Below are 27,959 nucleotides of genomic sequence, written 5' to 3'. Positions count from 1 at the left end.
AACTAAATTGTAAATAAATAAAAAAATATTGGTGTTAGTGAATATAATATGGCTACGGAAACTAAGTTGGATATAATTTCGGAGTCTCCGAAGCGGTCGCCGAAGCTAGTGAGTCCGTTGGACCATGAGGCCGTGGAGATGGTTTTTGGGAAGCCGACATCGCCGAAAGTAGAACCGGAGGTGCATGCTAAGGGTGAAAAAGATAAGGATCCAGTAAGTTACATTTTATTAAAATTTTTTTTAAGTGGCAATGTTCCCATGTAAGTTGTCTTTAAATATTGCAAGCCAAGTTTCGACCACTTGTTGCCATCTTGTTGGTATTTAATTAATTAAGTTGATATTTGGCATTGTAAACCCGGTGTCACTGCAATACGGTGGAACCTCGATAATAGAAATAATCCTCGTTAACACGAGATAAAATAGGTACTATTATGCTGCTTAATTAAAGCTTTAATACGTTACTATCTAATTTAATTTATCCGCAGTTTTTATATGGTAGGTACCTAGCTAATGTACCTGATAACGATAAACCAACCTACCACAATATTTTAAACGTTGGAAATAAAGGAAAATGGGAAAATTTGCAGTCTCATGGGAGTCGAGAGTTCGAGTGTCACCCGAGACAGTGGATTTTTCTATATTTCAAACATTGCTAATAAAATAAATACTTTGAATAATTGAATAGGTATTCACTGGCTCAAAAGCGCAAAATTTAATTTTCTTTATCCGCAGGTCCATACCTACGTTAGGTAATATGTATTAACTGTACTTACCTATTTTTTTTTCTTAGCCCGCTTTGGTGTCCCACTGCTGGGCAAAGGCCTCCCCTCGTATTCCTCACTCGACCCTGTCATCGGCATTTTCCCACCATTTGGGGTAGAATGCGTCCAAGTCATCCCGCCATCTCCTTTTCGGTCTGCCTAAACCCCGGCCTGCACCATCTATTGTGTTCCGTGGGTACTTACCTATCGTCATTCATTCATTTTCATTTTCATTCCTCTCAGTCTTGAGAGAACGGATGTAGAGCCAAGATTACTTCTAGGCCTATTCGGATTTCGAGATAATCATAAGATCTAGAGACGATTTAGAGATCAACTAGATCTACATTAGATATCGACTAGATGTGACTTGGATATCTAAGTCATAACTTGTCGAAATTGTTCAAGAGGACCTCCAGAATCGCGGAAACGTCTGACATATCTATCTTACAAATATCTTTCAATTATCCATATCGTAACTTGTTGAAGTCTAGTAGAAATCTAATTCATTTTCCGAATCTAGCCGTCAGTGTGTTAATTTTTATTCATTGCGGGAGAGTTTGACCTAGGTATACTTTTGGCAATAGGTACATTTCATGTGTTGCCAAACATATATATACCTAGTCATCACAATCTTTGCCGACCGATTCGGCATTCGCTGAAATCAGATCAGTACAAATCTCGCCTATGATTACACAAAGTTAAACAAATCAAAGTCGAGAACTTTAACGAATCTCGAAGTTCATTAAGAAATTAGAGGTAAGTAGAGGCACAGAATAAATAATAGTACTAAGTACAGAAGACTCACTCTCTAACAAAACGCGTCTGTTACGATCAGCACAGATATGGCCGCTAGGTGGCGACAGCGCCACGCGCGGCTTATGGCAAACCCCAAAATTGGGACCGAACGGATGTACTTTTAGCTACCTGTAGCAAAGCGACGAAATCGCGGAGTGAGACACGCCTGGTAGAGGTAGAGAAGCAATTTCATTGTGCATACTTACAAGCCGATACACACCGATAAATACCTATTAGCTTAAGTAGGTATATATTCACAAAAATATAGCGAATTGCTATAGTAGGCAATATAGTCCGGTCACGTCTGAAAATATCGAAACGAAAGAAGTGCCAAAAATATGTATAGGTACGCCAGTTAATGGTATTGTTAAATGTCCCATGCATAAGTAAGCTGATAACAGCTACAACAACATCAAGTTAACTAGGTACGAATATCCTCATTCTTACTTCTGTCCTTAATTTCTATTGCCAAAAATATAACGCCATAATAAACTTCATCATAACGGTCGAGCGGGTGGAGTAAGTTTTGGATTTTAAAACCGGGCAAGTGCGAGTCGGACTCGCGCACGAAGGGTTCCGTACCATACTGCAAAAAAAAAAAAAACAAAAAAAAACCAAAAAAAAATGGTCACCCATCCAAGTACTGACCACTCCCGACGTTGCTTAACTTTGGTCAAAAATCACGTTTGTTGTATGGGAGCCCCATTTAAATCTTTATTTTATTCTGTTTTTAGTATTTGTTGTTATAGCGGCAACAGAAATACATCATCTGTGGAAATTTTAACTGTCTAGCTATCACGGTTCGTGAGATACAGCCCGGTGACAGACAGACGGACAGCGAAGTCTTAGTAATAGGGTCCCGTTTTACCCTTTGTGTACGGAACCCTAATAATTAGGATAATTGAAGCCATGATTCACAGACCGCCATCCTTGGACCCTCGAGTTCATGACTAACCAACTTGTCCCTTGAAGCTCGTCAAATGAATTGTTTGACATGCTGGTTTAATGAGGTTTATGACACTGGTAGAACCGTTACTCGTAGCTTGCGTCTCTGTACTTTTTGACCGTTGCAAGTTTAGCAACTTTGGCTTTAGCCTGTCCGAAATGAGATACGCGTATGAGGGTGCGTGCAGTAATTCGCGCGTCGTGTGTGCGTGCCCATACGGCCCATTTCTCCGAGCACAAGCACGATATCGAGAGAGTGGCAAATTGCAACCGAGAAATCGGCGCTCGATGAGTCGAGGAAGATTTATTCCACCACGGTAATGAGAATGCACAACATTACAGTTACTTTAAGTCACGGTTCGGCAAAGTTTTGAGGAGAAATGTAGCTGAAATCAGCAGTATCATCAATCTCAGAGTCATTATTTTTTAGGTGACTTGAAGAACAGGAATAGTAGATTGTTAACCAAGGGATGAAAGGCACTCATTCCTGCCGATTGTCTTTCACCGGAGTTAAACACACTACTTGTCATTTCGAATGCGCGGAAAGTAAAATGCATGTGTTTTTTTTTTTTTAAACATGACTACGTAAGAATTTTTTGAGGGTACCTTTAATTAACTATTTAGGCAAAAGTATCGTTATTTATGGAATAAGGAGTCTAATATCAGATTGGAAATTGTATAACAAATCCATTTATACCCAAATTTAAATTGCTTATAAGTACGTATAGTTAAAAAACATCGTACTTGGAACCTAAAATGCTCTAGTGCAGAAACGTAACATCATTTTCTGCACACCTTTTAGAACAACAATGACCCTCTTTCAGAGCGTGAGAAATGAAAACTAAGTAATTATATTGAAAATTGAACAGTTAACTAATATTTTCCATTGCCGAGACCACTACCTTGAGCCTTGGAGGCACCAGTCATCTTACAGGACACAATGACTCAATATCGCTATGCCAAGGATATTCACTTTGATAGTCTACAACTTTAATTACTCGGGAATAAGGGCTAGTCCCTTGGTAGCAAACAGACTATGACGTACATAAATATTAATTAGAAATACCTACGTTATTGTAATAAAGTTGTAGTTCGTTCTAATTAGATAACTTGAGGAAAACTTTTTTCACCTCATAATTAACCTTTAAGTAGTTAGGTAATTGAAGTAATTAAGTATATATACATAATAATTAATAACATGTACGATTAGGTACATCATAATATATATACTTACTGTACAGCACAGCTTTCGGCACATCACGAATGGAACTATAGTCGCACTTTTGGTAGGCAATCTTATAGGTACATTATAGATTTGTGGTCCGGAGTTAGCTCGGTCTGAAACTAGTAGAATACTGAATAAGTAAAGTAGGAACTGTATGTATACAGGGTGTGTCTGACCATGGGCTTTAAATCCAGGGCTTAGGCCAGGGGCCAGGGGCTTAGGGCAGGGGGTATAGGTTCTGTAGTAATTCTCAAGATATTCTCACGTCATAACGCCTTCAATGTTATCAGTTCCCAATAACAAGAAGCTTCCAATAAGGAAGTATAATATCCCCCGTTGGACGAGTTGCCCACTCGTTGATATGATTCATTAAGTTGAATGGAACAATAAACATTGTGTTGGTTTGGTTGATGGAAGCAGACTGATAGGAGAGGTGACCTGCGGTCAATATCTTTATTTTACTTTATTGAAGTAACTACTAATTAGAGTTATATTCAGGTCAGAATGTTCAGACACATGTTCACCTCGATTCGAATTTGATTCCATAGTCATAAAAGTGGTGCGTGGTACTGTCATTCAGGGGGCCTATTTGACTCGAGAATGTGATGGAAGTTGAACAGGACAGCTACTTTCGTGATAATTAAGTAGCGATGGCTGAAATGTATCCAACCAAGTACAGTCAACCAAGAAAGTGGTCTAGCATTTTCGACTCTATCATCTGATTGATAGAGTCGAAAAGTGGTACACCACTTTCTTGGCTGACCGTACCTGTTTAGCCACTAGTCAGCTCACTTTCTGTCACTGTCGAGTTAAGTATACCCATTAATAATAATTTGAGCTACTTAAAACCAAGATTTAATAAAATTATTGACTGATTTGATATCAATCCGATTCTGCAATTTTGAAGGGCAATCTTTTTCCATACTGGAAGCGAGGACCTACCTATATACATATATATAACTTAAAAAAGGCGAAACAAAAGAATAACATACAGTGCCCTTTTAAGAATCCTGTCGTCGAATACGACGTTGTTATTCGAAAGTATGTGTGCGTGGTGTGGTGTGGAACCGGTTGTAATATATATTATTGCCTTCGCGTCATTTCTCGTTCGCAGCCTTTTGCGGAGACTTAGATCCCTGTGACGCGGGGTTCGGGTAAAACCTCGTCAATCATTTAATCAAACATCAAATATTTGCTATGGTGAATGGTGAGTCAGCGACTATTCCTACGATACCCAAATATTTAAAAATGATTTATAACCAAATTACTAATTTGGTATTTATAATTTCAAAACTTTGATTATGTAGTAGAGGTATCTACTTCAAACTGGTCTTGAATAAATTACTTAATAAGGCATGTATGATGTATTTAAATTAGTCTTTAAATCAATTCATAACATAAAGATTCCCTTACCCGTATAAAATTAGCTCTTCAGAAAGTCGAATCGTAATTAACTACCTATCATAAATAATATGGGCTTCGCCCCAACTAAAATCAATACGTACTATAGGTAAAAATGGGTTAAAATATGTTAAGTATTTCTCTACTTAGGTACAGACCTACTTGATACGTAATCGAAACGTAAGGACAGAAAAATGCAATTGCTTTGCATGCTTCAAGTCATTACACATTTACACAGCTATGTGTATTACATTACTTCGATATATATCTAGTTTTTTATTTATTTTATGTTAGGTTTAAGTTTAAATCTAGCCACAACCAAATCCTGATGGAAAACCTAAGAAGGAAGACACCCTTATCCAGGAGACGCCTGTTATATTGCATAGTAATTTAAATGATGAGATTATTGTTTGATCGTCATTTCATCGTTTATCCTATAGTTCGTTTTGTTTAGCATTAGAAAGAACTCCACAGAAGCAAGCGTGCAGTTTTTATCAGGGTCTTTAATTTTTAATAATTATTGAATTATCTAAAGTAGCATGGTCAATACATATAATTTACTTTAAATTATTACCGCTAAAAGTGCCGGATTTGGAACCACAGGCTTACTTCTGCGAAGATCTTTCTAATGCTAAAAAAACGAACTATATATATCTGCCAGCCTTTATTATAAGTACCTACTTACAGTGAGATCGAGGAGTTAACTCTAACACACAGCTTGGCAATTCTAAATACATATTAAGACAATAATGGACCATTTGCTGGCATTTCGAATTTTTTACATTTGAAAACTATCGTCATTTGTTACAATATATTTTTTATCGTTATATTTCAATAGTGCATCAATCAGGGTTGAAATTACTTATTCTTCATCGATCGTCATAATTTATTTATTTACATACAGCGTAAGCAATTCTATAAAGACAATCGACTATTTTGCATAACTATCGTGATTCCTGACAATATTATTTTTTATCATGAGCTTTAAACTGATTCAATGTCCACGGTGCCACCCACACCACTCAAGCGTAAACCTAAGTACCTTGTATATCAATAATGTGATTAAAATATTTCATTTCATCTTTAATAATCTGCACCTAATGCAACTTCCAGAAAGGCTACAACAAGTATCTAACCGCTTGAATCTTCAGGATGCTCGAATATAGGTACATATATCTACCTAATTGAGTATTCTAGGAATAAGTATATAAAGCGACTATTTCCAAATCATGTGAAACGGTGACGCAACAAATCTAAGCCTACTTACAATAGCCTCATAGAGTTTTTAGGGTTCCGTACCCAAAGGGTAAAACGGGACCCTATTACTAAAACTTCGCTGTCCGTCCGTCCGTCCGTCCATCCGTCCGTCCGTCCGTCCGTCCATCCGTCCGTCCGTCGGTCCGTCCGTCCGTCCGTCCGTCTGTCACCAGGCTGTATCTCACGAACCGTGATAGCTAGACAGTTGAAATTTTCACAGATGATGTATTTCTGTTGCCGCTATAACAACAAATACTAAAAACAGAATAAAATAAAGATTTAAATGGGGCTCCCATACAACAAACGTGATTTTTGACCAAAGTTAAGCAACGTCGGGAGGGGTCAGTACTTGGATGGGTGACCGTTTTTTTTTGGTTTTTTTTTTTTTTTTGCTTTATGGTACGGAACCCTTCGTGCGCGAGTCAGACTCGCACTTGCCCGGTTTTTTTGTTAACCGAAGGTCGCTATACAATATGATAAACAGTTGAGTCAATATGTGTAGGCGGGGTCGATGTACTGCGGATCACCTCCCAAAATATTAGAAATATGAAAATCTGATCTAGGTACTAATCTTTAGGAACCATAAACATCATCAACATCATATATATTAGCTCTCCTTTATACAGTTTCACAATGACAGATTTAGATATGGCTAATTGGCCATCTGATGGTCCATGGTTTTTAGCGTAGGTAAGCACTGTTTTTTTAATTACATCATTGAACACTAAATTGCCTTAAGCCTAATGCCTTAAGGCATTAAGTCCGCCATTTGTACCTTCATGTATTGTGAAATAAAGATAAAAAAATCAGGAGACAAAACATAAAGATTTCAGTTAACACGGATTCTAAACCGGTAAACGCGGACCCGCGACCCGCGGACCACTTGGTCATTGTCATTAGAAGCTCTTGATGTGATCCGCGAATTTATAAACAGAACTTTATTCTCGTAGGGTACCCTAGGCATTACTTAAGTTCAAAACTGTTAGTGGTATCCCTAACAAACAATTAATTGTGTCGAAGAACCCCTTATCACTGAAAGATTAAGAACCAAAGATATCATTGAAAATAAATGTTAGCCACAAAACTTCGTCTCTGTTTCTGGTCAATACGCAGCTGTGACACTGTACCATTAGCGGTTGTGTAGCCATGAAAACAACCGGCGTTGACCTCGATCATTTGTGACTTGTCAAACTAAGCTAAGTCTAAGAAACAATCGAAAAATAACTCTTAATGGCTTTACTATAAGGTCATTATGTCATTATCGCTACTTTTGTCGTCTCCGTGTCTAGCAGATGCTTATTAAAACAGTTGAATACAGATGTTATATTCTGTTTTTAATGGAAGGTAAGGAAGTTGTAGTTTGTTTATTTTTATTAAAAGGAATTTAAATCTCTACTGAATTTGCTGAATTTAAATCCAAATTGTAAAGTTCAGTTATCGATAAGGAATCAGGCACATTATATAATACCTTACCTAAGATAAATACTTACCTAAGTTCTATTTAAAATCGATGGAACTTTTCCGGTTAAATAATGCATTGAACTGCTTCCTACCGTGTCAGGGCCGGACTGCCGATAGCAAACTATGTCAAATCAGTGTACTTTAAAGACTTTAATGAGGTATTTATTTAGCCCAAATGATAGGTACCTAATAATTACACACATGGTAGAGAAGATAATTCCTGGGGGCCTAGCCAAGTGACAATTGTTTATATAGAAAACGCAAAACGAAACTTAAAATAATGTGTGGTGCTCTGCTCACGTCACTTTTCGTTGCTACTGTCCTCCAATTTTCACTTTTCGATTGAAGTTAGCTCGATGTGTCTTCCTAGTTTTAGAGCTTTGTTGCAATCTTATCACTCATATTTGTACCTAGGGTAAAAGCACCAGTAGTCAGCCTTATAACGAAATTTCTATGTTCAAGATCGTATAATTTGCACACTTATGGACCAATAGGTATTATCAATGTTTTTTCTGTTCAAGAATTTAATAAAGATTAATTTCTGTAAAGAATAAAACTCAATTGAATTCAACTTTTGGAAATATTTAATTAAATATAATAAAAGGGCATTTTTGCCAGTAATCAGCCCCCTGTATACCAATACACAGCCTTTAGGTACCCAGTGCCCAGCCATCCCATTCTAATGGCTGATTAGTGGGTTCGAATAGAGTGAGCTTATTGTCCAGTGGTCGGCCACAGGCTGACTACTGGGTATTTAATGTATTTCAATCAAATAAATTCATAATAACGTAATTTTTTAAAGGAGCTTGATTTAACGACTTACACTTCATTTTAAAATAATAACAAATCCTAAATCCTATGATCAGCCTCCCCCGGCTGACTTCTGGGTTTACGACCTTGTTAAAGGGCATTTCTCAGGAGCGTCATTTTTACGTATCTGGGGCAGAAATTGATTGAATTTACTGTTCAATAAATCTGAATTAATTTAGGCATGATCTTCAGCTTATATTCTGTCTGGGACACTATCAAATTATTTATTTATTATTTATATAATACAAGAAAAAAAAAATCAAATGCCATAAATGATGTCCGGTGGGCGTGTCCCGCACCCAGATTTTATGAAACAAAAAATTATTACTCAAGATGGGGCATTAGATCGGAGTTATTATGGGTATTCACGCATAAGGTATTAGTTAGCTTATCATATTCTTTATATCACAATAATGTGTTTGCTCAACACATTGAATAAAACCAAATTTACGATGTGTCCCGGGCTAGTGACTGATATCGGTGTAATTTGCAAAACATGTCGGTACTCCTTCAAAGTTGTAGACCAGGAACTCAGTGTCTCAAACATAGTATGCTTTAGTTGTGCCTTAACCGTTGAATAAAGTAGAGGTACAGTCACAGTATAATAAAGTGATTTTTTAAAAGTTTCTCCGTCCTTCGGTGGGTTTGGTTCTATGTTTTTTTGAGATCGGTGGTGCAATTTACTCCGAAAGTTTTAGTGCAATTATCGTTATGCAAGTGATTAGGAAATCCTCGAAAGTACGTTAATCCACCATTATTACATATCCTCTGTATCATTCATGCTATTTCTGTAATTGCTAAAAAGCGATTAATTTTGATATCGCTGGTGTTGATTTCCTTGGTTTCGGTGGATTTTTTGACCACCGATATCAAAAATGTGGTCACTGAATTCAAATCCTGCTTTGTAAACTAGTTTATTGTACTAATTTATCATATCTAAAAAGTGAAAGATACGTTGTATAAACGTAAAATTATGTTTGTAAGTAAATTAAGTCATAGTAGGTACACAAAATCACTAGTTCAGTATGAGAAGTTTTTTTAAACCAGACGTGTAGACTCAATGTTTCTTTCTGTGTCTTGATATTATTTTCAAACCAATTAAGTAAATTATGTTAATTGTCATCCGTATCACCTGAGGCCCTACACCTCAATACCTTTAAACATGTCAGCCATGTTAAATAAATATAGTCAATTAGATCCCACTTTTTTTTAAATAACTTATGTATGTAAGTACTATGCAAGGTGCACCCAAGGGACAGGATGTACAGAACAAGGGATTAAAAAAAAGGGGCCTTCTAATGTCGAGATCGCGTCAAAGGCACTGAGCGTACCTACTGATCGATATTTGTAAAGGATAGCCATAGACATAAATTGAATATAGCAAATGTTTTAACAATCCTCAATGTCTTATGTCTTTATGTCTAAATATAGGAGTTACAATTTAGCTCAAGTGTTTGAGGATGCTGGAGATCATAATTAATTGGTAATTAGATCTTCAAGCATTACTCGACCACATCAAATTTTATAGTTTTAAATTGATGGGGTTCAGCTTTAAAACTCTATTATTAAAAAATACTTGTTTTCCGTATTGCATCACATTGCTTTATAAGTACATTAAATATTTTTTGAGCATTGAACACCACTCAAGAGTGTATTGTTTATCGGGTGCAGGTAGCATAAATTTCTTTTTGATGCGTGTGCGGTCGGATTGCGTGAAACAAACATCTTCTCTTTCATGGCTATAATAATTAAATGATTATAATGTGCGAATTTGTGGTCGACGTGTCTAAAAGTCGTTCCAGGACCATATATCACCTTATTATATGAGGACAGTCATATATAGTGTGGGCTATCTTCTAGACATGTTGATTTACAAGCCGTAATTTGTTATTTTAAAATATTGAGTGTAATTATTAAATTTATGTAAGCTTTTGAGATCATTAGCCTTGTTACATTGCTTATCATCAAATAGGAATGAAAAATATGATTAAAGTGTAATATAATTGAGATATAAAACTGAAATAGGTTTTTTGTGTAAGCATTATTGAATTCGGTGACGTAAATTGATTTCAGTGCCTGCACATGATTTCAGTGTTTTTTAAATCTCAAATATCTTGAAAACTATAAGGTTCTAATGGAGGCCTCCACTACCAATATTTTTTATATTAAGGGTAGATTTTTAGGAAATAAAGCCTCATATCATATAAGTTAAAAAAAAATTTTGGCACCGAAGTCAGGCACCGAAGGTCATCTCTGAGAATCGCCCTAAAATTACTGCTTCAAACCCAGTAGTCAGCCAGGGGAGGCTGACTATTGGATTTTGTACAAAAAAGTTGTTTCCAATAGTCAGCCGCCATAAAAATGTTACTTCCACATGGATTAATATTAATCTTTTACGTTTTTCAGATAGTTTAGGTATTAATTAGGTGAAGCAGTCCATATTCTTTTAAAAATAAATCACAATTCGGCTGCTATTGTCTTATCAAAATACCATGTCACATTCCAAAAAAAATGGCGCATATCTCTTATCCTTTCATGTCAGAAGACACCGCCACTTTGAATTTTTTTTTGTGGATCATCGTAGAGTATTCGTTTAAAAATTAAGGTATTTTTCAATGAATAGCTTATCAATCTATAATATTACCTAGTTTTCACATGAAAATTAGAAAAACTATATTATATACAGCCAAAAATAGGCAAGAAAGGCTGACTACTGGTGCATGGCTGAGCACTGGTGCCTTTACCCTACATAGTGTACACACCATGGTTTGCAATAATATAAGATTTAGGTACTTACTCTTGGAGTTTACCAGATCATTATTGATAGGTACGCGTTGATTTCATGAATAATTTGGCAACAGAGAGTTGTGGGTGTGTTGACGTACGAAAATAAACAGGAATTCTTTGAACGGGGGAAACCCCGCTTTCATGTGATACGTCACAATGTAAATTTTGATGGCTCTACAAATGTTAGTATTTTCCTGGCGTTGGTTTGGTGAAAATGTTTATTTCACCCGAGAGCAAAGTCTGTTTAACCCTCGTCTTGAAACCCTCGCAACGCTCAAGATTCCAAATTGTAGGAATTCTCCTTTATAAACGACTAAGGGTTCCAGGAAGATATATTACTGGATGGATATTCCAATATTAACCGTTGTCAATTACGATTCCAGCACATGACGCAGAAGGACAAGGACTCGGAGCCTTCGCAGCCCCTGCTGGAGCCACATCGAGAGAAGCAGCAACCGCCGCTAGCTGGTAAGGCAGCTTAATTAACTCTTAACAATGTCCAAAGTAATGGACACTCTAGCCACCTTTTAGCTTGACACTCTAGCCACCTTTTAGCTCGCTAACCCGCTCGCTTCACCTACGGACGCCCTTAATCAAAAATTATGAAACTGCATGAACTCTTTTATCCTTCGAGCAACACCGGCTTCCGACACACCGGCTTCCGAAGCTTTTATCCTTAAATTCGATTTGGGTAATTAGTTATATAATTACATTATAACAATTATATAAAGCCTGATGAGTGCACTTGGTAGTGCGCTGCCTTCTCCTGGATTCTCAAGTATGCGGTTATGGCCGACCTAGTATTACTTGAACATTAACAATAAAGAGCTAATGAATCATAATTATAGTCGTCACGTCATAGCAATAAAAGCCTTGCACGCATATCCTGTCTTGCAAATGTATGTTTGTATGAGCCGCTTAACAATGAATTAAAAATTCTTTAACCATACACCGCAGGCGTACGTACAAATATGTTGGATTAATCTATCACTGGCCATGATAAAGTTAGACCAAGAAAAGTCTGCAACGATTTTGATAACTTCTATCTATGAAATGAAATTATGACAAGCTAATACGTACTTGAGTTAAAGAAAACAAATAACACAGCAAAAATTTATTTGCTTAATTTTCTTTGTTATAAGTATCAAAACTTGTTTTTGTAACTTTCTCAATTTTATTTGCTTTCACGCACGCTTTTCATGCCTTCGTGCAGGTCCCGAGGTGGATGACCTGGACGAGACCCCAGCAGCCGCCGCACCGTACCCCGGCATTGATGACGGGCTACTGGAACCCAGCGACAAGAAGCCAGATCTTGATGCAGGTTGGTTCTACAGGATATTGTTTTAACCCTTTATGTTTTGAGGCAGCTGTCGGCAACAGGCGGCCCGCGGGCCGCATGTGGCCCGCGTACCTCTCACTTGCGGCCCGGGAGGCCCCTGGCCAGTTTGTGTGTATAAACGAAAATGTCTGATAATGTCACACATATTAACAAAGTGCGGCAATCGTCAACTTTGTTAACTACTATGTGGCCCTTGGCTACTAAAAGGTTGCCGACCGCTTCTCTAAGGGGAAGGGGTGTATACGATAAGAACACGACAATTTTAGGCCCGCAGCACGCATCAGCGCTAGATTTTATACCTATGTAATTTTTTGGTGTTTATTAAACTGCGCTATTTTTATCACGTCATAAATTTTCCGACTGCGCTCTCATAACAAAGACCTATACATATAAGGAGATACAATTATATTTAACACACAAAAAAGGCTGTTATCTATTTGCCACAAACCGCAGCGATAACGTTGTTGGTTTGAATTGAGCTCACCTATATACCTAAGTACTTACTACGGCATTGTGATAAGTGCACCAATTGTGGCAATTGTTGTTACATTTAAAATCGGAGTAATTTACCTACCAAACTTCCTTTTATTTGCCCGAGGGATGTTAATAGTCCATCGACTCTTCAATCGTTCGAAGTTGTCGACTACATATGTACTTAGATGGGATTTCTCCCATGGATGTAATGTATTTGTAATTTTGTATATGTATTGATGGACCTTCCCGCATTAGTCCCATAGGTAAGCTGCTAACAAATCGAGAAAAAAAGTGACAATCGTGGAGTCCTAAGCGCGCGAGAGGACCTCAGAGAAATGACTAAGAACCGTTGACTCGCTTGTCACCAATAAGTAGTTCGAGCATCACTTCCGTCTTGCTTCAAGACGTTATACTTCCTACTAATTTTATCACTAACATTATATGAACGCCATTACCCCTGTTTCCCATATACTATTTATTAACATCATATAGGTATACCTACTGTATAGCTCTAACATATTTGAGATGAAATTGTTGTTGGCTTGGAAACCTTGGCGTCAGGAAGTGGTGACCCGCCGTCACCCGTCGTCTATCCTTTGGATAACGGTGTCCTTAACCAACATAAAGTGACAATGCAATTGCTAACTGATAATATATGACGTTCAATTATTATACACACTGAACGTCGGACACTCTGTGTATGGTAATTTTATTACACATCTTTAATAAGTTCTTCGAATTCCTTAGAGCAGCGGTCGGCAACCTTTTAGCAGCCAAGGGCCACATAGCAGTTAACGAAGAGGACGCGGGCCGCACTTTGTTAATATTTATGACTTTATCAGACATTTTCATTTGTAAATTTTACATACAATATAGCCAGGGAGGCTCACGGGCTGCAAGTGAGAGGTACGCGGGCCGCTGGTTACCGACCGCTGCCTTAGAGGAACTCCTATCTCCTATAGACAGCTAACATCACTAGATAGCCATGACCAAGGCATGACACGATGGTCATGTACTCCTAAGACTAGATGAATAAGGTATAAACGTACTTTGGTTAGCGTCGAGACGTGGTCCCAGTACATGTCATCTTGAAACTTAAGTCATTGTCAATAGAGGTGACAGCAAGCTGTCATCTATTGGGCATTAGCATGTCGAGCACTAGTACGTTTACCTTATATTGTATGAAGATAACGTTGTTCTCTCGGCCACATTACCTCGGACGGGGCAGGGGCACCTCTCCATTGATCAAGCTTCTTCGCGCGGCAATTTCCTCGCGAGGTGGCTCGTTCTGTGTGGAATCGCCTATAAATGTATTTATTCTTTTGTACAGCCTGACAAAAAAGAGTAGAAATTAAAAAGTGGCAACACTGTAGTGTCGTCCCGTTCTCTTATATAAATTGATTTGAAAGGGACGACACTACAGTGTTTTGCCACTTTTTAATTTCTACTCTTTTTGCCAGGCTGTAACTAAAATTGTTTGTTTGCTTGGTGTTCCAGACAGCGAGGAGTCTCACAAGGAGCCGCCGGACTCCGAGCACGACGAGGGTAAATGGCTGTGGCCGTCCGGGGACGACGTGCCCGACTATCCTGGTGACTGGACGCACTGTCAACAATGTAGTTGAACGACCACTCTGGAACTTTATGCCAATGAATGAATGAAAATCTTTATTTCAGGCAACTAATGGCCCATACATAAATACCTTAAAACTAGCATACATATTATAAAAATATATTTTAAAACTAAACACTACAAAACACATTATGGCTGCGATGCATTACGCAACCCCGCAGTGTCAGGGAGCCGGCCGCGGAACCGCCGAAACTTGACACCCTTCGGCCAAAATTCCTCCTTGGTGAAGGCGATAGAGATTGAACGAACTTTGCTAATAGAATAGCCCCGTCGGCACCAATCATAAGACCGATAATATACTTTCGTGAGACATATTTTAAACTGTTTAGACGACAACGGTTTCACTCACTTGAATTTTTAGTCGCTATTGATGACATGATTCGGGCCCTTCGGGGTCCTTCCTTCCTCAGGCTCGAGTGCTAAACTTTTGAATACGTTTCATTATTATATTTGATATTTGATATTTATTGAAATCAAATTTTACAGCATTACAGCTAACACCAATGCACTGTAAAATCAAGTAGTATATAGTCACACGTTCATAATATGTGTGTTTACCGAAGGTGTAGCAGAAACGTAAGCTGACCTTACGATTCTTAAGAATCAATCTTCATCTGTAATCGAATATTACAAGTTTCTAATGTGATCGCTCCGAACGGCTTGGCGTCACTACTGGCACAAAAATAGTACTTAGAAACTTATGTTTACCGATTTTTGAGTTTCTTATATTAGTTCGGATCAGTCGGTCGGTATTTGGTAGCTGTTTAATTAAGTACCTATTATAGTTATTTTCCAGAGTGGTCTTTCAGTTAGTGATAAATACTTACGTGACAACGATTGTTGCTTTCCTGGCTCGGTCACATAGCCAGGAAAGAAGGTCATAATCCTGAACAAGTCATAGTTACTTGCAAGATTGGCAAACGACCTAGAGGCCGTAGCGAACAAGGTGGGCAGATCAAGTCCGTTCTACCCTGGACACCCAACTGCATGTCGCCCTTCACGATGCCAAAAACAGGCACAGACGGCGGGACACCGTCAAAGAGATTCCTTCCCCGGGGATTTCACGACCCTCAGCAGTGAGGAATGAGGAATACGACGCGAGGAGCAGGACAATCAAGATTAAGTTGCAAAATTAAAAAAATCATTTACTATTATACGAATTATGATCGATGTCACGTAGGTTGATGTAATTTGCATGTTGTTATTTGTCTATGTTGTTGACTACAAAACTATGCGCCACTATCTCGGAGTAATTAACAATGGAGCCGCCATTAACAGGCATTCCCCTCTGTCGAAAATAGGCGGCCAATGGTCAACCATATGTATGGACTGACGTTTATCTGACATGACGTACCTATACATTTGATGTTCCCCTCCCCCGCAAAAAACGGCAGACTATTTTGTACCGAAAATTTTAGACATGGCGTCTCCGTTGTTAATTACTCCGAGGCCACTATAGAATAATTACGTTACACAACGGAAGAATTAAAATTAAAGCTAGCTTCGTTAAGGTGGTTCGCCTAGGTTACTCAAAACTTAACTTTCGCTAGATGGCACCACTTTTGCAAAATTTCAGATTTTATTTTTTTGTGAAATGGTCTTGGTATTTGTATACTTAAAAGTATGTTTCGCGCACTCTTTAAGTAAATATTGAACTATTAAAATAAACATTGAATACTTCATTGTGCAAAAACCACCTTTTTAATTCGACGGAGTGTTGCTGTCACGCTTTTTCCTACTATTACTCACACATGCAAACAGTGTTTCCGTCATCCTTGTAGTAGACAATTTCACACAACGTAACTATGTTGCAATAGCGTAACGGTATGTTCGTGGAAATACGTGCAAGAGGATTGGGGTTCAAGACTGGTGCGAGTAGGTAATTTCTTTTTGTTTCTCCTTTGTGTTATCTTACCTTTAAACGAGCAATTATTAGATATATAATTATTTATTTATATATTTGGATGGTATCAGAAACGGCTCTAACGATTTCGATGAAATTTGCTATAAGGGGTTTGATCTCTTAGCTAGGTCTATGAGAAAACGCGCATTTTTGAGTTTTTATGTTTTGTAAGCTTTGGTCGGTCTCCCAGATATTCAATCTCCGCTTGGCAACTAATCCCAGAATTGGCATGCGCACTAGTTTTTACGAAATCGACTGCCCTGACCTACCAACCCAGAGAGTAAACTTATTTGGATTAGTCCGGTTTCCTCACATTGTTTTCTTTCACCGAAAAATAGGTATCGGTGTATAAATAGGTAGGTATCAAATGCTATTTCGTACAAAAGTTCGAAAAATCATTGGTACGAGCCGGGGTTAGAACCCGCGACCTCCGAATTGCTTTCCGCTAGGCCAGCAGCGCTTCCCCCACATACTCAGTGTTATCAGGTTTTTTAAAAATCAAAAACGATTACTTATGAAAGCAGAAGAATATAAATGATCGTATTAGATTTATAATTGTTAAATATTTGCCGTAACTTATTTTTAAAATGTGTTTTTCAATTAAAAGACACGTCAAGATTCCATTATTTTTAACCACAGGAAATTTTATACACTTCTTTTTAGGGTTCCGTACCCAAAGGGTAAAACGGGACCCTATTACTAAGACTTCGCTGTCCGTCCGTCCGTCCGTCTGTCACCAGGCCGTATCTCACGAACCGTGATAGCGTAGCGTTCACAGATAACGTATTTCTGTTGCCGCTATAACAACAAATACTAAAAACAGAATAAAATAAAGATTTAAGTGGGGCTCCCATACAACAAACGTGATTTTTGACCAAAGTTAAGCAACGTCGGGCGGGGTCAGTACTTGGATGGGTGACCGTTTTCTTTTTGCATTTTTTCCGTTTTTTTTTTTTGCTTTATGGTACGGAACCCTTCGTGCGCGAGTCCGACTCGCACTTGCCCGTTTTTTTTTTGCTTTTTTTTGTTTTTTTTTTGCATTATGGCACGGAACGGAACCCTTCGTGCGCGAGTCCGACTCGCACTTGCCCGGTTTTTATTGCAGTGAGGATGTCCTGATTGTAAAAATCAGAGAGATTAGGTAGAGTATAATTTCTAATTATCTTTGTAAAAATAAAAGAATACGTGTAGCCCATACTTAATAATCGATTTATGATAATAAGAAAAATTAAATAAAAATAAAAAAACAATACGAAATTTAGGTGTAACAAAAATACAAAAAGTTATGTTCCAGCATACAATTACTGGGGATCGAACCGGGAATCTTCCGTTTGCAAGCAAAAAAGCGACTGCTTGCATAACACGCCATGATAGTTCTTAGCTAAGCTGACGAACTTCTCGCTTAGGTCAATTAACTACCTGTCAAATATCAGTGTCAATAAAATTGCACTAAACATGACGGCACTCCAAATTCGAGCCGTGGTCAGCCCGGCAACGTCGGAAATGGTATGGCAACGTCGCAAATGTATCTGTACACGACATTTGTGACACACACATACGTAAAATTGATGAAAAGTTAACTATGATTTTTGCATGATTTCTGTATGAAACATTGTTTTCCTGTTAATTTCGCGCAAACGAATATTCGAAAGAAGATAAATGCGGAAATATTTGTGTACTAATAGTGTGTAGTTACTTAATGAGCTTTGATTGAATTTTGTATGAAAAGCGAACCACCTTAACTGTTATGGCTTAGATCCAAATTTTTGTATAGTTTGTATACTTATATCTGTAAAAAGACAAACAGTTTCAAATCGATAGAATTATATAAGCTATTTCAAGGAAATTGGCCGATTTCAATTGTTCCTCACATCATATTTACTAGCATGGCATGTCGCATGTTACAAAGAATCTAGAATGAAGAATTAAATGTTCGTATATTTTACATACAAGTTAGAGAACGTTGAACATCTAGAATAATTTCAGGGCCACATTATGAATGAATTCCATTCACAAAATGTGTCCATGCAATTTTACAGCTTGCTCATACCTACGTACCCTGTCCATCTCAAATTTAAAATAGTATTATTATTTATTTTACTCTTTAAACGGGATCAGATATTTTTTACTTAATTTTGATTTTAACTTACGCATGCTATCAATATTCTTGCATAATAAAGTTTATAGTACAGTCAGCGTCAAAAGTAACGGACCAAACTACGCGTCAAAAGTATCTACATCATTTCCTAATAGCTTCAAAAATATGGGTCCCTGTCCCTATATGTGGAACAATTAACCGGCGTCAGAAACTTTAGAACGTGAACTGTAGATACATATCTCTATTTGGAAAATAATTCCAAGACGGAAGATATTTCTGGAGTGTTGTTCCATCTGCTACTATTGATGCTCACTGCACATTGCATTCAATTTTATCTGGTCGAGTCAACAGCCGGAGTGGTTAGCTACGTGATTGTAGTGCTCAAAATTATGCAGATCAAGATTTTTTTAAGTAGGTACTCTGCACGTGGGGGCTTTATCTCTGAATTTTTTCGCTGTAAGTAAATACTTATTTAGCGAAGTTATAATTATAATCCTAGTCCGTCTTATGGCTTACATACCCAGAGCATGTCAAGGGTGGGTTCTTGTAAAAGTGTTCAATACTAATCATACCAATGTGTGATTTCAGATGGCGTTCACGGTTTCAGCAACGGTCTGGACACGCGGTTTGGCGTTGACCGTCCCGGGTCTCCATTTCCACCAGGGGTAAGAATATAGCTTATCAATTACAGCTTATTTAAACATTTGACCGCTAATGACGTCAACTGACGCGAGTGGTTGCCTATAGGTATTCCTGTGGTTACCTATAGTACCTATAGGACACGCGACAAGATGACGCGCCGCACCGATCAGCCGTCATAGAAAATGACATGGCGGACGCCTCGGCCCGGTCTAGCGTGAGTCATCCTTTAGATAGGTAGTCTTGTTTTAGATTTTTGTAGGTACATCCATCTTTAATAGACCATTTCCTTACATTCACTGATTTCAATTTAATGTTGTAGTAATTAATTGTTACCTAAATCGTGTTCCAGTCGATACCTGACGTGAACACCTACCAGCAGAAGAAGAATTTGGCCCAAGGCATGATGGACTTGGCTCTCCTGTCAGCCAACGCGAACCAGCTACGATACGTCCTCGAGTCTTCCACCTCGCACCCATACTTCTACCCGAGCCTGGCGTTTATATCCATCAGCATCCTACTGCAGGTTGGTTATTTATGAGTATTCATACAAGCCACGGCTTATATCACGATACAAGCCTTCGCCTACAAGTATACAATGACTGGGTTGTTCTGTCAGCCAACGCGTACCGATGTGTCCTAGCACGAGTCTTCCATCACGCACCCATGTTGCTACCCGAGCCTGACGTTTTATTAGTTTAGGTATACATAATAGTTTTTTTTTTTAATAATTAAAAATTGTTCATAATAGTTATATTTTATTCCTAGTACTATGATATCTATCATAGTCGTTCTAGCCAACGTCAACCAGCTACGACTACGATATCTATTCAATACACCTTTTTCTACGAAAGAGAAAATCTATACGCGATTTGATTCATTATGGTTCACCAAAGTGTAGTATGTATAATGAATTTATTATAGCTGAGTCGGGAACTCCATAAAGAAATAGTACATTACTACAGAGGCCGGGACGAAAGGGGTTGCCGGCCGAAGACATATACCGGATAGGTCTGAGCGCGGGCAACCCCATTTCCCGCCGAGGTATGTATAGTGCTTTTCTCAAACATGCAATGAAATAAATAAAATAAAAAATCCACGAAACCCAAGTTTTATTTATAGAAAAAAACTAAAAGTAAACTACACCCAAAATATAACCAGCACGTACCTATATCATTATCACGCGTATGTTTTACACGAGTCGTGTATTTTTACTACCCGTATATTTTCATGTATCTTTGATTTTTTCGCCTTGTATCCGTCTGACTGTCGTTTTCGTCACATAAGTTTACATAGTCTTTCATATTGATATCATGTTTCACATACATCGTTGCTTTATGCATGGAGTAAATAAGTATAATTTCCACAGTGTTGACGAATTTGTAGTTACATTCATTTAAAATATGCCACAAAACTGTTTCTAATATACTGTAAGCCATTTTTCTTAGTTTCTCAAATAATAAAATTGCCATAAGCAACCATATACATACTTCGTCTTTGTCTTGGCGGCAGAGGCAGCAAGTTATTTAAAATCAATTCTGCTTACGCTGCCAATTCCAACACCTACGATTACAATTAATATTAATTTCATTATTTCGTCGGAACTCATATTAAAGTCAAAAAATCAACAACACACCATAAATCCAATAAAACAGAATGAATATTTTTCAACTTTACCTCCATAACATTTAAAAAAAAATATAACTACGCGTGTTTGAGTAGACCTTTTTACCGCTAACGTTTAGATGAAATATTTTAAATGTTTTTATTTGTGTAGTTAAATTTATAATTTAAAATTATAAAATTATATAATGTATTATTTATTAAGTTCATGTTGATTTTATACAAATAAAACTGCAAATTATAGCAAACATTGTTTTTTGTTTTTTTTTTATAGGCGTAGTGGCAGAGTGTCATTACGAACCATAAAGCAAATACTGCCTCTAGTTTTTTTTAATGGATGAATGCCACGATGCTGTGTCACAAATATCTGTGAAATGAAAATTAAAAAAGAGTACTTTGCCGGCCTAGGCCTGCAAGATGTGTATGAAATTCCATTAACTACCTTTTGTCCTAGCCGCACCTGAAACGTCATACTTCGCAGCCTATTATAAGGAACATAACATTAATATTTCATTGCATGTTTGAGAAAAGTACCTAACGCTAATATAATTTTTGGTTTCGGTACGAATAGAACAGAAACAATAGTGTTAACGTTATTTTTTCCATGTTTCCAGATAGCAGTAGGCGTGGGGCTGATAATGAACAGCCGTTACGACGTGAACGACAAGAAGGACATCTGCAAGGCGGACAAGATCAACAACATGACGGTGCTGGGCGTGTTCCTCGTGACCATCGTGAACGTGTTCATTACGTCGTTCAGCGTGGCCACGCCGCAGGTCACCACGGCGATCAATGGCGGTTAAACGTTTAGGGGCGGTCGCTAGCGTGGGCACAGTGGGATATAGGGTCGGTTGCACTAAACTCTTCGTATCGTGAGTTCGCTAAATTTTTATGTATGGAAAGCTTCATAGTAAAGCACCGGGGCGCGCCGGCTGACGCTGATCAGTCTGTCAAATGTGGTTGGTGCAACTGGCCCATAGTCTGTCGATTTGTAACAGGCTCCCACGGCTAATCCTTTGTAACCCGCTCGTGCTACCACCTGCATAAAAATTCGTTCGTTCACTTTAACCGGTTATTGAGTTACAACTCCTATGGAAACTGCAATAAGATTCAAAATGAGTAATGGAAAAATATTTATCTGACTGTGTGTACTACGGTTACTGAGTGTCGGCGAGTAGACGCTACAGAACCAGTCTAAAATGTGTCATGGCGATGCGTAACAAAGGCGCATTATCGGAGAGCGCACCTACACTGGTTTTTTGAGCGTTGGACTAGCCCGCGCTCAGGTGCCAATTAGAATAATTAAGATCCTTTTTTGCAGGTAAGTAGCACGTGCGGTTTTACTTAACAATAGACAAAAGATTAGCCGTCGGGGCCTGTTACAAATCGACAGACTATAACATCCGTTGCACGCGTCCGCGCAATTTAGTAACCCTCATACTAGTCATACTAGTTAACCCGTTCCGTGCAAGAGCCCCAGCTAACGGTACCCCTTGTACCTACAAATTTCAGCATCTGTACCATAGAGCAGCGGTCGGCAACCTTTTAGCAGCCAATGGCCACATAGCAGTTAGCGGAGGTGACGCGAGCCGTACTTTGTTAATATTTATGACTTTATGAGATATTGTCGTTTGTCACTATTACATGCAAAATAGCCAAGGCGGCACTCGGGCCGCAAGTGACAGGTTCACGAGTCGCATGCGGCCCGCGGGCCGCAGGTTGCCGACCGCTGCCATAGAGGTACCTACCTAGATCTGTTACCAAGGTTCATAAGTCTGGAACCTCTGTGTACCACTACCACTGTACAGTTAGCATATTTGTAAAAAGTAAAGCATACAAATATGTATGCAGAGGTGCTAAAGCTAATAGTTTTACCCGATTGAACGAAGAAAGTTGCAAATAAGATCTACTAAGTATCTGTTAACTAAAATAATGAATTAATGATATTTCATGCAACTATTATAACATCAAAACATATTCTTATGACCTAGATCTAAATTAGTGTAAGTACCTTGTACTTAAAGTACATGTAGGTATGCAATTTAACTTATGATATTCACTTAAGTGCCTGACAAAAATAGTTTACTTACTGTAACGCTAGACGGAATAATAATTATTTTTAGCTAATTATTTTACTGCCATACCTTGATAAACAAGGCACAAGCGTTGATTTCTGTGCTACCGTATACCGTATGGCGCATAATGATTTCGTGTTTTGTATTTCCGACCGGGACAATATTGTAAAAGTAAGGGTAGGTACTTTTTTTTTTTTATTATTTTTTATTACTTACATGATGTACAGTCGCCATCAGATATATCGGAGCGGCCAAGGTGCTCATAAATATCTGAACACGCCTCAATTGTCAGGGAGTTAGAGCGCGTGCTCAGATATTGTGAACACCTTGGCTGCTCCGATATATATGATGGCGACTGTACTATGTAGCGTATATTAGGCCCCCCCACATCTGGCGTCTTTCGAGCGTCGGCGTCTGTCGGCGTCGGTCCAGCGCTATGGAAAATGACGTCGCTGCGCAGTTGCGTCGACGCTGTGTCGACGTTGCGTCGTCGTCGGCCATAGAATTGTAGACGCCGACGCTCGAAAGACGCCAGATGTGGGGGGGCCCTTAAGTACACGACACGGTCTTTCAAGCCAGACATAAGATCCTTTTTTTCCCCCTCCCTATATTATATAGCTCTTTTTACACTGATTTAAGTGAGGGTAATACCTAAGGATCTCTGTAAATTGATTAATACGCATTTAACCATTCATTGAATCTCAGTTATGATATTTAAACCCTATACAGTGTTATAATTTCAAATAAGCTCATAATAATCTTGCATTTATACTTTTTTTAAGGCAACGTAGTACCTATGTTATATTTAAATAAGAATTCCATTCTCTTCTTTTGATGATATAAAGAAATATGGGACTAGAAAAAACTAAGTCAAGCTTTGATCTGTATTTTTTCATATTTAGTATGAAAGTTTTGTTACTTAAGTATAGGTTACAATATAAATTGTATGTATAACGAGTAAGTTCTATGTAAATACCTAGGTACATATGTATTATATTTAAAAGAGTTGTAAAATTTATTTATTATTATACCTCCTTATTCATAAAACTTTACGGGCCTGATTTAGTCAAATTATATTTTATCCCTTTCTTACAAATACATAAGTCAAAATGATAGATAAAGACAAACGATTATTGGCTAATTGAGGCATGTAGCGCGTTTATGAATAAGGGGGAAAGTATGGAAATCTCAACATATAAACTAAACATATTTTCGTGTTGAATGTAATTTATATGACTTGAAAGTGCAATAAAAATATTTTTTTACCAATGTGTTTCAAATGAAATGACCCTCTATCTCTATTTTAGGTACAATATTCTATTTTTATCAAATAAATTAATGATTATGTTACCGTATAAACCAGTTTTTAGTTAAAAATCCGTTTTCTCTAGTTAAAACTAGTTTTCACTAAAAAGGGTTTTTTTTACCGTAATAGTAAGGTATACACAAATTTCCGAGACCGAAAACCGACCTCCAGGTTTCGTGAAATATTACGCTACACTAGCGGAGCGCCCCTAGTGGCTAATTCAGACAACTCTTATCTTATCGGCTCTAAGAAATCAATGGGCTATACCACTCGAATATAAATTAAGACGAGCGTATAGGTAGCCTTATCTTCAGGATCGATAGCACAGAATAAATAATAGTACTACCGTACAGAAAGGAAGCTTCCTACAAAACCGAAGTTTGACAGCGGTTCAGGGTCGAATCATACTATCCCTTTCTAATATATGGCACTATCCCTTTCGGCTATTTAGGGTTGTCAAAATTTAAGTGATTATCTTATCTGTGGTCGTGCACGCAAAAGGAAGTCAAGTGGTGCCAACCCTAAAAATTGCTCGGAGCAATGCTGAGCCGAGCGGAGCCGAGTTAGGCCGAAGTCAGGAGCTTGGCACCCCTGTCGATAGGTACTAAAATCAAAACAACCTCTAAATTTGGGCAAAGCCACCTTTATTAATAAAGGCAATATAATTGAAAAAAATAAGCGTCTAACAATTACATAGGCACCTAATCAATATAATCATACAACTTAAGGTTATCAAGTAATGTGCAAAATCACATCAAATATAGATTTTTTGAAGTATATTTCATAAGTTTCTTTTTATAGAATGGGGTTACGAGAGACAGGCGGGGTTAATATAAACAGATGTTTCGACTATAAATAAGAGATCCTGAGGCTGGTACAGGTACCAAAATTAAAATTGAGTTTTCGAAATCATTTCTAGACCTCGTCAGTATTTCCATTGTCTACAGTAGCCCCACATGTTTCTCATTGCCCCATTTGGCCTGTAATTTTCGAGTTCTGAGTGTCAATTTTAAAACGTTTGATGGATTTATCAATATCACCAAATATTTACAAATTTGGTCGCATAACTCGCATCGCAAATATGAATAAAAATCTGTTTACATATTCTTAATTAATTATACCTACACTTATAAATGCAATAAAGGGTTTCTCGTAAATGTACATAAGAAGATACATGTAGAATAAGTAAATTGTATAACTAATAGACATAATTATATATTTGTATCCCTTTTCATAAATTGTAATATTTTACAAAAGGCGCACAGAGTGGACGCAACGACAGTGATTAGTGAATTTTCAATTTCAATTTGTTTGTGTAAATATTTGCTCAGTTTTGGATAGATGACATTTTAAGTACAATATATTATTTAGGGTAGATTTACATGAAACTATAAGCAATGAGCTACGTTTTTGAATCTTATGGAATTCTGTGTAAAATTCTTAAGAGTAGGAAAACTCTAGAATCTTCACAACTTTCAGTAAATTCTTATGTAATAAACTTTAAGTGTTATTTATATATTTCAATAGACAAAATTATTATTAAAATTCAAATATAAGAACATTATAAATTGTATGGCAGTATAGATATATCACCATGAGAGTGTAAAATTGGCAAATAGATTCTGGTTGGCCAGATACAAAGTAGGTACTTTTCCTACGAGGGCGCCTTTTTGACTAGGTCAAATCAAATAAAAATACGTAAGTACGTTAGCATAATAATATACGAATATGTACCTATACGTATTAGGTTAACATTTATAAAATGAAATAAGTACTTTAAATATAATTTTAAAAGTCTATTTAGACCATTATTTCTCTATCTCTCTTGTTTTCGTGCACATTGTGTGCAATGTTGAACTAAAAATAAGACATTGTATTTTGTAGTATAAAATGGATATTATTAAATCATAGGTATATACATATGTAGAATTTAACGTAGTTACCAATCGCAATATTGGCTGAAATAATATTGACGTACAATATATTATATATTATTGAAGTTTACAATTTTGAACTTGTACATTTATATTAAAAACCTTATATCCCCAACAGACAACTATCCATATATTTACTGAATTTTTATGTACAAATTGGACACAATACAAAATACATCTTAAATAATTACGAAAGTAACTATCCGTCAAAACCCGTTCCTTATCGCTTCCGGTGCAAAAGTGCCCATAACACTCACGGCATTACCCCGCTGAATGGCTATGGACAGCCTCTGCACCAGAAATGATTCGGAGCGGGGATCCTCTCCCTTTTGCCTGAGTCGACGGCCTATGTCACGCACAAATTGTTTCGCGTCAGCACCCCAGCAGCCCGCCGTTTCCACCGCAAAAGGGACGAAAATATAACCCGAGCCCAAGGGAACATACTTTTGGCGCTTCACCGCCGCCTGAGACTCGGCCGCCGCTCCGGCCGCGCGTGCCGTGCGACTGATATGAGAGGCGGCGAAGGTGCTGACGCACGTAGCGTCCCAGACCAGGCACCGCCCTCTCTCCCACGGCACTAAGGTTAGGCCATCAGGCCGCTTGCCGTCCGTGCGACTTAGACCCGGAGGCTCAAGCACGGATGGAACACCCGCTGATCTGAGCGCCCTCTGGACAATATCGTTCAAGGCATGGTGACGCGGATGCCTCCCGACGCATCGACGGCAACTCAATGCATGATGGCCGTCAGCCCCCACCGTGGAACCGCAGATGCATAAATGTGGTTGACATACATCGCAGCCCAGGCGGAGAGCGACGGACACCCGCAACGAGTCACCGTCGAGTAACGTACCCAGTTGAGGGGAGGGTAACGCCTGCAGCCAAGCCCCTGATTCTGGCCGCGCCACTGCCAGAAGCCTTGCGCGGTCCACACCCGAAGCGTTCCCAACCAGACCGTCCAAGGTGGCCTTACACCCTACCTCATCCCACGCGCGCTGGAGTCTTGGGTTCTCCGGGACGGACGCACCTGGGTTGATAGCCAACCACTGTCTCACAGCGTCGGCCACATACGGTATGCTCACCCCGTCGCCATTTAGTGATAACATTTTAGCAACTAGGTCAGCAACCCCATGGGCCGACGCCAAGAAGGCCGGCAGGCTAATGTCCCCCACACGCCGCACCCCAATGCCTCCGTGACGGATTGGCAAACCTGCTTGTGTCCACTGAATATCATCCAGGGACACATTGACCACCGACTCAATCGTCGACTTAATCGCCAAATCAAAGGTCTCAATGTCACCCGGGAATAACCAAACAGGGGCCGTGCGCAACAGGTACGTGATCTTGGGAACGGCGAAACACTTTTGCAATAGAACTAAGGCCACGTGCGGGGTCAAACCCTTGAGACGTTCGCCCGCAAGGAGAAGGAGATTCCTACGAATTTGTAGTGCCTCAGGAACTGCGGAAGGAAAAATCGGTGCACCAAGTAGGCAAAAAGA

At 38.4% G+C, this 27,959-nt stretch overlaps 1 protein-coding gene across 3 annotated transcripts; it reads left to right on the top strand.

The window, feature by feature from the left end:
- The first annotated feature begins 24 nt into the window (after window positions 1-24).
- On the top strand, window positions 25-21,966 carry LOC134671195 (ninjurin-A). 3 transcript variants are annotated; one of them, XM_063528984.1, is made up of 7 exons: window positions 25-213; window positions 11,826-11,910; window positions 12,656-12,763; window positions 14,753-14,800; window positions 19,475-19,551; window positions 19,878-20,055; window positions 21,767-21,966. In XM_063528984.1, exons 1-7 carry the CDS (start codon window positions 49-51, stop codon window positions 21,949-21,951), a joined length of 846 nt encoding a protein of 281 aa, XP_063385054.1. In that variant the 5' UTR covers window positions 25-48; the 3' UTR covers window positions 21,952-21,966. The 3 variants fall into 3 exon arrangements, with proteins under 3 accessions (XP_063385054.1, XP_063385053.1, XP_063385052.1); XM_063528983.1 differs by having other exon boundaries at window positions 14,753-14,845; window positions 19,878-20,051; window positions 21,763-21,966; XM_063528982.1 differs by having other exon boundaries at window positions 14,753-14,845.
- The last annotated feature ends 5,993 nt before the right edge of the window (window positions 21,967-27,959 follow it).

The sequence above is a fragment of the Cydia fagiglandana genome, chromosome 15 (assembly GCF_963556715.1).
Source record: "Cydia fagiglandana chromosome 15, ilCydFagi1.1, whole genome shotgun sequence".
Taxonomy (NCBI): Eukaryota; Metazoa; Arthropoda; class Insecta; order Lepidoptera; family Tortricidae; genus Cydia; species Cydia fagiglandana.
The sequence above is the reverse complement of the archived record's forward strand: the minus strand, read 5'-3'. Positions and strand labels throughout refer to the sequence as shown.

Excerpts from the sequence above, each read along its gene's own strand:
- LOC134671195 (XM_063528983.1), top strand. The coding sequence starts at position 49 with ATGGCTACGGAAACTAAGTTGGATATAATTTCGGAGTCTCCGAAGCGG. Across the intron at positions 214-11,825 it reads GTGAAAAAGATAAGGATCCA|CACATGACGCAGAAGGACAA; the intron begins GTAAGTTACATT and ends TTACGATTCCAG. Across the intron at positions 19,552-19,877 it reads GGTCTCCATTTCCACCAGGG|TCGATACCTGACGTGAACAC; the intron begins GTAAGAATATAG and ends ATCGTGTTCCAG.